Raw genomic sequence first — 9,539 nt, 5'->3', positions numbered from 1 at the left:
CATCCCATATAAGCCTGGTCCTTCTAGGCTATTGCTACTTTCTGTCCTGTAATTACTTTATATATATGTACACACACACACACACACACACACACACACACACACACACACACACTCCAATATATTTATATTTGTATTGCTTTATCTGAGTACATGTTTTTTCTGCCCAGCAGAACATAAGTTCCTTGAGGGCAGGAATTTTTTCATCTTTTTTCTTTGCAGTCCCAGTGCCTTGCATGTAGAAAGTAGTTACATCAGTCCTTTCTGACTGGTGTCTTGTTCTTTTCTCTGGGTATAAGAAGAAAAATCAAACCCCTCTTCCTCATTTCTTCCAACTATTTTAAGAAAAGAATATTCCCCCAAGTCTACTTTAGACTAAACATTCTCAAGTTCTTCAATCATCCCCCACATTAAATGCCTTTCTGTTCCATTGCTCTATCTTGGTTGCCTTCCTTTGGCCACTTTCCAATTTGACAATATCCTTCCTAAAACATGACAGCCTAATCCAAAAGCAATATACAACATGGGGTTTGATGAAGGTAGAGAAAAGAAGACCTTGCTTCTTTAGGATATTTAGTCTCTCTTAGTGTGGTCTAAGAATGCATGTGCTTTTTGACTGCCACATGTAACATTAAGGTGTTACATATGCAGCTGCTTAACTATTTGTGATTTGAGATTTACTACTACAATAAGATAGGTTTCTCCACAGTATTTTTAGTTAAAAGGGTAAAAAGAAATAGATTTATTATTTTTATGAAAAGATCTATCAATTTAGCTTACAACAGAAAGCATAAACAAATCAATCAGAAAGCATAAAGGAATATAGAAACAGTAGTACTAATGAGAGAGAAAGAGAGAAAGAAAAGAAAGATACATCACCAAATGGGGGAAACACAAACACCTGAATATTCCAACGGAGGGAGATCCCAAGTCTCAGCTTTCAAGGTCCCATTCAGGAAAGTTCCGGGCAAAAATATCCTTTTCAATGGGCAAGGCTCCAAAGTCTACTTTCCAGAAGGGAATTTTTATTGACCCCAAAACAAAGAAGGCGTTTTACCAACTGTAGTTTGCATCGCTGCTTCCAGGGTCTCAGCAACCTGGCCAAGATCCCCAGCCCCCAGAAATGGTCTGGGAAAATGTCTCAAAATTTAATCATGAATCATGAAGACAACACATTCTATGAGACAAGTGTTAATCTCATAGAAATATGTTTATCTCCCAGACAGTCAGAGACCTTGGAAAGCTTCTGAGAACTCTGGCCAAAGGAAAAAGCAGCCCCAGACTCTGCCGGTAAATGCGCTGAGGCCTATGCTGTACAACAGGGAAGATTTAAAAAAATTCTATATTAGCCATTCACTATATCAGAAAGTTGGCTCATCTTAAATTTGTTGTCTAATAAGAGTCCTAGGCATTTTTTTTAATAAACTGGCTAAGGGTTCTTCAAATGAGAAAACACATGTTGAAAGACTGTCTTAATGGCCTCCTTTACATCCTTGTTCCTCAGTGTATAGATGAGGGGGTTCAACATGGGAGTCAGGATGGCATAAATGACATTGCTGAGCACATGAAGGTCAATGGCCATCTCCATTTGGTAGGACACATAGGCCACAGCAATGGATGAATAGTACGTACCAACAACCATAAGGTGGGATGTACAAGTAGAAAAGGCCTTGGCCCGACCTTCCTGGGAGGCAATCCTTAGAATAGAAGCCAGGATCTTCCCATAGGAAAATAGAACTAGGAACAGAGGCACCAATGAAACACTCATGGCAATGCAGAAGCCAACAAAAGTCTGCTGCTCAGTCCCAGCATCCTGACAGGCAGCCCTTACTACAGCAAGGTGGTCACAGAAACAATGCTCCACTGTGGCCCTGGCTGTGTATTCTAACTGTGAAGTCTCCACCATCACTGGGGCGGGGATGATCAGTGCCATAGCCCAGGCACTTGCTGCCAGCCTGGCATTGGCCTGCGGAGTCATACGGACAGGATAGTGCAGTGGGTGGCAGATGGCTTCATAGCGATCATAAGCCATGACTACCAGGATGAAAGATTCCATGACCCCAAGGGAATGGAAGCTGTACATCTGTAGGAAGCAGCCTTCGAAGGAGATGGTATTATGTTGGAAGCGGAACATGGCCAGCATCTTGGGCACAGTGGTGGTTGTAAAGAGGATATCTACAGCTGAGAGGTTGCAGAGGAAGAAATACATGGGCTTGTGGAGCCTGGGATCTCCAACCACAGCCACTAGGATTAATACATTGCCCACAACAATGAAAGTGTATAGGGCCAAGAAGGTGAAGAAGAGTGGGAGAGGTGCCTCCTGAAGAGCTGGGAAGCCTAGCAGTATGAAGACAGTCTTATGAGATGGTATGCTTTGGTTACTGCAGTGGGCCATGGTGGCCCAGGTCTCACGGGAAGTAGAGAAGGCAATGGTGTGTTCATATAGTATAGTAGCAGGATACCGGAACCATGATTCAGAGGGTCCACATTCTTGTGCTAGCTCTGAATATTAAGTGTCCCTTCTCTTGGCTTCATATTCCTCTTCTGGATTATGGGAATGATAGTCCTTGTATTGCCTAGTTGTTATGAGAAAAGCATTTTGTAAACCATAAAAAAGCTAAGGAAGTAGGAGCTCCTTTTATTAAAACTCAAACCATGAGATCTCTCCCTTTTGTATAATTCCCGGAGTCTCAAAATGCCCAGTGGCAGTGTACTAGCACCCACATGCTGAAATGCTGCCCTGGAATGTGAAGTCTAGAAGTCATACCATGTTAGAGTCATCAGAGGTCTTAGAGATCATGTCTTTCCCCTTCATTTCTCTTTTACAAAAGGAGAATCCTGAGGCCTAGGAAAGAATCCATATAATTACAGTCAGGATGAGAACCTATGTCTCCTGACTCTGAGTCCAGAGAGTCTTTCTAACATAACACACAATTTAATCGATGTATGAAAAATGAGCTTTGACTAGAGCTGCCTTATGTCTGGAACCAGCATAAATTTATTTTCATAAACCATTTTTCCCCCAATGAAATTCAGTTTGTTGTCCAGTTGGATTCTAGTGAGGATAATATATAATCAGTTACATATTACTTATTTAATATAACAAAGGAGTAAAAAAATCCATGATGAATTCCTATAGGCATAAATGAATTAGTATTGTTCACAGATCTTCAACCCCTTTTATCAAATATTCGCAAAATTGTGCTCAGAATGATACAGTTTTGTTGCCCTCATAGGACAAATTCAAGATGGATTTCATTACCTGTGACTGAAGCCATTGGGTCATACTCTTGCCAGAAAAAAATTGAACTGAAGTTCAGTCCCAGGGTCAAGCCAGAGGGTTCCCACTCCTGTCTTAGAGAAACTAAAGATTTGCTTAACTCAGATGAGTATTATGGGAGAAAAGTGGCAAGGAGAGTGGGAAGGGTATTTTAAAACTCTTCCATACCAATCTAGCTTCCTTGACTTATTGTCTTCCCATATCGCTGTCTTCCTTCTCTTTGCATTTCATCATTCTTCCTCTTCCTACACTTATCTTCTGGAGATGTTGGGGACAAGAATGGCTCAAACAGCTTTGAAATGTAATATTGCCTACCTTATCTTGGTCTCTCCCTATCCTTCTCATCCTTTCAGGACCAATTGAAAATCCACCACCTCTAGCAAGCCCTCCTGGACCACCTCAACCCACAATGACTTCCTTCTGATATACAACAACTCAGAGTCTGTACCACACACTCTAGAATGTATCTGGTTCCATTTTCTCACTATTTACTTCCCATGTAGCTCCTTGAGGATATGGATATGTCTTCTCCTTCTTTCCTGTCCACTATAGAACCTAGCATAAGACTGGGATAATAGTTGTTCCTTAATATGTGGGAATGTGACCAAGAGTGCATGAGAATTGAGAGACAGAAAGATGAGCTCTGGCCTTGCCACTGCCTCACTCTGTGACCTTGGATAAGTCACATTCTCTCTAAGTGTCTTTAAAAGCTGAGAGATTTAGGCTAGGTGATCTGTAATTTCATAGGGATATAGAGCAAGAAGGGGCCTCACAGATTATCCCTTCTCCATAGGAGGAATATAAGGTTTAGAGAAATAAAGCTGGTTTCCTCAAAGTCAAAAGCAAATTACTCGTATGTCTCTTAGTTCTAATTCTCTTTCAGAAGAAAAATGATTGGGGATCTAGAATCTAGGCTATAGGTAACAAGGCAAAAGTCAGAAAATACATTAGGCTTATTACTTCTGTCCACAGGTAACTGAGAATCAGAATCATGGGATACCAGAACTAAAATAAACTTTAGAACAGTGATGGTGAGCCTTTTAGAGACTGAGTGCTCAACCTGCACCATCACATCACAAGTGAGCTGCCCCCTTGCCTCATATCAGGGAGGGTGAAAGCTCTCTCATTGAGATGATGGGTGGGGGAGGGGGTTGATGTGAGAAATGTCCTCAGGCTCTGTGGAGAGGGGGAAGGGAGCAGTCCCTCCAGCATATGTGCCATAGGTTTGCCAACACAACTTTAAAACATAGAATATAGAATATCAGAACAGGAAGGGACCTCTAAACCACCAAATATAGAATGTTAAAGCTGGAAGAGACCTGTTGCAATCAGTATTGAAATCTGGAAAGGACTTTAACAAAAACAAATAGCAGGGTGATATGATTGTTAAGGGGCTGGGTTAGATATCACAAAAACCTGAGATTGAATCCCACTAGATACTCAACATCAGTTGTTATGGTAAAATGACATAAATGCTCTGGGTCTTTCTTTTCTCATCTATAAAATGAAATTATTGCACTCTGTGATTTCTAAGGCTTTTAAATCTAATGGATGTAGAATTTGAAGTCTTTAATTCTATGTCCTTCGAGATGATCTGGTCTAACCCTCTCTTTTTTACAAATCAGGACCCTGAGGCTCTCAAAGGGAAAGGCTATAGATAGCATGGCAGGAAAAATGGTCAAACTCAGGTGTTCTTATTCTGAGTAGAGGGGCTCTTTTCACTACACTATGGGGCTCCTTTTTTTTTGTTGTTGTTGTTGTAGTCAAGTAAAAGGAGATGGTCACAGGAGAGAGAGAACTGCAGGGAAACCTCATAATTCTGAATCTTTGAACTTGAATGAGAGATTCAGAGCCTCTGCCTCTCATGGGTAGTCTTGGCTATCAGGGATTTGGGGAAAGGAGTTAGAACTCTGACTTCACCCATTAGAAGTGAGGTGGTCTAGGAGGTGCAATAAGAAGATGAACAGAGATAATAAAGATCTCCCAGGACATGTTGGGGAACAAGACATCAGCAGGAAATCCCAAGAGCTCTGTGAGTCATAGGAAGGAAGGAGAAAATACTGTCTTTGATTTCAGAGAACTAAGTGGAGAGTGAAAAGTTAGACAATGGTGCAAGACACCAGCAGGAGAGTATAGTACAGTTTCTGAGTATGTAGAAAGTAAGAAGAGGGAGAGATCAAAGTCGAGGTGCTTCCTGGAGAAGGTAGGAGGAACTTGAGTGGAGACTGGAATAAAGGGCAATATATGAAGAAATGGATGTGATATGGAGAGGTTGAGATAGCAGTCTCTTCTCCCTCCATCCTAAGTTCTAAATTATTGCCTCTTGTAAATACTTGAAGACCATCTGTAGTCCTTTTCCTTGATAATGTCCTCCCAAGGCAGGGCCTGAGCTTCCTTTACTATACTTTTGGATTATTAGGGGCTATGGCCTTTGCCTCCCATTGCTACCTTGAATCTCCTCACTTTATTCTCCACAATAAGTATTCCAAATTTTCTCTTCCCACCTCAAGTCACCACTAGCATCCTTAGCACCCATGCTCACAATAGATCCCTTGATCTCAGCTTCACTGGGAATATCAAAGCCATTCCTCATGATCTCCTATTCTCCTCCATTCTGCCAAACCTCTGCCATCCACATTCTCCACTTTTCATCTCAGAGAATGAAGTGATCTTCACTTCCTGCCAACTTACCCCAAACCTGAGCTCTTGGTCCTGTCCCTTTTGGTTCCTTCCAGGGTCTGACTCCATTAAGCATTATTCTCTTTGTCCTTTTCACTGTCTCCACATCTACTGACTCCTTTCTATCTACTTATAAACATATTCAGGTCTCTTCATCCTACAAAACAAAAACAATCAAAAACAAAGCAAAAGAAAAAACCCTCACCCTTCTCTTCACCCTTGTCCACTTTTCATTTGTTTTTAAACTTCCTAGAGGTATCATCTGTGCTCCTTGTCTCTCCTCTCTCTGTCATCTTTCAGCCCCTTGCACTCTGTACCCTATGCCATCACTACAGAAATGGCATTCTACAAGTTCTCCAGTAATCAGGAAATCTCCAAATCAAATGGTCTTTTTCTCTCAGTCTTTAACTTCCTTGAGCTCTCCACAGCTTTTGGTACTGGTTAACAGCCTTTCTCTGGTACACTATTCTTATTTGATGGCCATTTTTCAGTTCTGTAACATGAACTCATCTGTTTCTCTCCTTTCTTCCTTCTCTCTCTACTTCTGTTTTTTTGGCCTTTATTCCCCTCTTTCCTCTTTCTGACCTTTGTTCCCTAAAATTTGGCTCCAGGAATTTTTCTTCTCTCAACTTCTCTCTTTTCTAGAACTGATATGTGACCAGTCCTTTGATATGCCCTGTAAGGCATAAGAAAGAAAGAGAAAACACTGTCCTGAATTTCAGAGAAGTAAGTGGGGAGTCAATAGTTAGGAAATGCTATAAGGCACCTGCTAGAGTATATAGTGCAGATTCTAAGTGTGTAGTTCAGAGAACAGAGAGATGAAGGTAGGAGGGTTTCCTAGAAGATGTAGGTGGTACTTAAGTGGAAGCTGGAATCATGGTTGGATTTTTAAAAAAATGAATGAAATACAGGGAAGCTGTTGATATAGTTGTCAAAGTGATCCTTAAACATAGATCTGATCATGTTTCCACACATGCATGTGTGCACGCGTGCACACACACACACACACACACACACCTCCCAAAAAAGGGAAAGTTCCCTATAACCTCTGAGACAGAATAAAAATTTTTCTTTTTGACTTTTGACGCCATTCTCAACTTTACCCAACCTGACTATCCAAGCTTATTTATGTTATTTCCCTTTCTGCACTCTACATACAAAATTTCTTATTGGTCCTCAGACCTTTACACTGTTCACCCTCCATATCTGGAATCCTCTACCATCTCCTGTCTGGCTAGAGAATCCCTGACTTCCTTTGGGGTTCAGCTAAAGCATCATCTTGCCCACAAAATGTTTCCTGATCTTTCCATCTACTGATCCCCTTTTCCCCAAAACTACTTTGCATTTATTTTCTATTTACTCTGCATAAGTTTATATCTATATTGGTTATATTCCTCAATAGAATGTGAGCTCCTTGAGAGCAAGGACTGTTACATTTTTGGTTTTGTATCTCTGCCTAGCACCCTGGCACATGGTAGCCAATTCATGAATACTGACTGATTGCTTGCTTACATGGTTTATCCACTTTTCTTCAGCTAGCTTGTCCACTCCCAAGGGTTCAGTTGTCATTTCTGTGCAGATGACTCAGAATTGATTCCTTTAACCCCGACCTGCCTGTTGAACTGCCTCCCTATCAACTCATTGCAGATGTTCTAGCCTGCATCTCAAATTGAGAATGTCTAAAATTGACTTCCCATTGAATCATAGAATGTCAGAGTTGGTGATGCAGAGTGAAATAAGCAGAACCAGAAGAACATTACACACAGTAACTGCAATATTGTAGAACTACCGAATGTGATAGACTTTGCTACTGACAGCAATACAATGATCCAGGAGAATTCTGAGGGACTTATTGAAAAGAATTCTACGTACTCCCAGAGAAATAACTGTTGGAGTGCACATGCAGATGAAAATGTATGATTTATCACTTGCTTATTTGGACACATGTTTTGGGGTTTGGGTTTTATCAGATTCACCTAAAAATGAATAATATGGAAATGTGTTTTGTATGATACAATATGTATAATCCAGAAAAAAAGAATGCCAAATTTAGAAGAGACTTTAGATGCCAACTTTGAGTCAAAATTCTCATTTACAAGGTTGAGCCTTAGGATGCAGAGGTGAGGAGATGTTCTCAGTGTCTCCAGTGAGTTAATGGCAGATCCAGATTGAGGACCTAGCATTTATGATGTCTAGTGTGCTTTCCCTTACCTAATGCTGCTTCACAATCTCCCTGCTCTTCTCCCCCTATATCATACCTATATTTTAAATCCCTAATTATTGTTTCTATTCTTGCTACCACCATCTTTCTTGTCACCAAGGCATGAAACTTAATATATTTAGCTGCTTTCCCTCTCATATTCATTCTCTCTTCTCTTCTCTCCCATCTTCTCCCCTCCTCAATAGCCACTTTTTAAGCCAAATGTCCCTCTCCCTCGCCAATCCCCTTCCCACAAAACCTCTGACATCCATCCATTCCTTACCATTCTAGTTGGGCCACTGGCAAATACATGATTCTCCAGCCCCATAACTATCAGTCTCCTAACTACAGGGACTTTTATGCCCAATTTGTTCCTCTTTCACCCCAAACATCTGCTTTGTGCTTCCCAAAGGAGCTCCCAGGATCTCAGTAGAGCCAAGGAGCTAATTGCACACTGTAGACCTTGTAAATTATGTCTCCTTCTCCCCAGAGACATAAAGATGTGGGAGTGGTGACTGGAGATTTACATCTGGGTGTGAAAGGAAACCAATGACACCATCTTGGAGCGATGTCCTGGATAAGGTCCTTAGCTCATTTGATCTTGTCAGAAGTGCAAAAATACCTAGTTTCAGCTTTGCTTTTCCTTTGAAAGTTATTTTATTTTATTTTTTAAAAATTTCCATAGTTACATGATTCTTGTTGTCTCCCTCCCCTCTTCCTTCCCCACTCCTACAGCTGACAAGCAATTTTTACTCAAATCTCATTTCCAGATTATTCATTTTTGTAAGAGTAATCTTTTCAAACCAAAGCCCCAAATCACATACCCCTACAAACAAATGATAAATCATATGTTTTCTTCTGGATTTCCACTCCAACAGTTCTTTCCCTTGATGTGAATAGCATTCTTACTCATAAGTCCCTCAGAGTTGACCTGGATCATTGTATTGCCGTTAGTTGCAAAGTCTATAACATTTGATTGTCTCCCAATGTTTCAGTTACTGTGTATAATGTTCTCCTGGTTCTGTTTATTTCATTCTGCATCAGTTCATGGAGGTCTTCCTAGTTTTTATAGAAATCAAGTCATTCATCATTCCTTATAGAACAATAGTATTCTATCACCATCATATACCACAATATGTTTAGCCATTCCCTAATCAAAGGGCATCCCATCATTTCCCAAAATTTAGGCACCACAAAAAGTGCAGCTATAAATAGTTTTGTAGGAATAGATCTTTTTCTATTTTTAAAATCTCTTTGGGATACAAATCCAGCACTGGTATTGCTGAATCAAAGGACATGCATTCTTTTAAAGGCCTTTTGATATAATTCAAAATTGCCTTCCATAATGATTGGATCAGTTCACAACTCCAGCTACAATGT

At 40.6% G+C, this 9,539-nt stretch overlaps 1 protein-coding gene across 1 annotated transcript; it reads right to left on the bottom strand.

Annotated features, from left to right (window-relative positions):
* Nucleotides 1–1,429: 1,429 nt before the first annotated feature.
* LOC100012424 (olfactory receptor 2AT4-like) lies at nt 1,430–2,395 on the bottom strand. Its single transcript, XM_001366686.3, has one exon. It carries the CDS (start codon nt 2,393–2,395, stop codon nt 1,430–1,432), a length of 966 nt encoding a protein of 321 aa, XP_001366723.3.
* Between the last annotated feature and the right edge of the window lie 7,144 nt (nt 2,396–9,539).

This window comes from Monodelphis domestica, chromosome 4 (genome assembly GCF_027887165.1).
Source record: "Monodelphis domestica isolate mMonDom1 chromosome 4, mMonDom1.pri, whole genome shotgun sequence".
Lineage (NCBI taxonomy): Eukaryota > Metazoa > Chordata > Mammalia > Didelphimorphia > Didelphidae > Monodelphis > Monodelphis domestica.
Note: the sequence above shows the minus strand (reverse complement) of the source record. Positions and strands in the feature narration are given on the sequence as shown.

What these genes read in the sequence shown, in the direction of transcription:
- LOC100012424 (XM_001366686.3), bottom strand. Translation starts at nt 2,395, where the DNA reads ATGGCCCACTGCAGTAACCAAAGCATACCATCTCATAAGACTGTCTTC.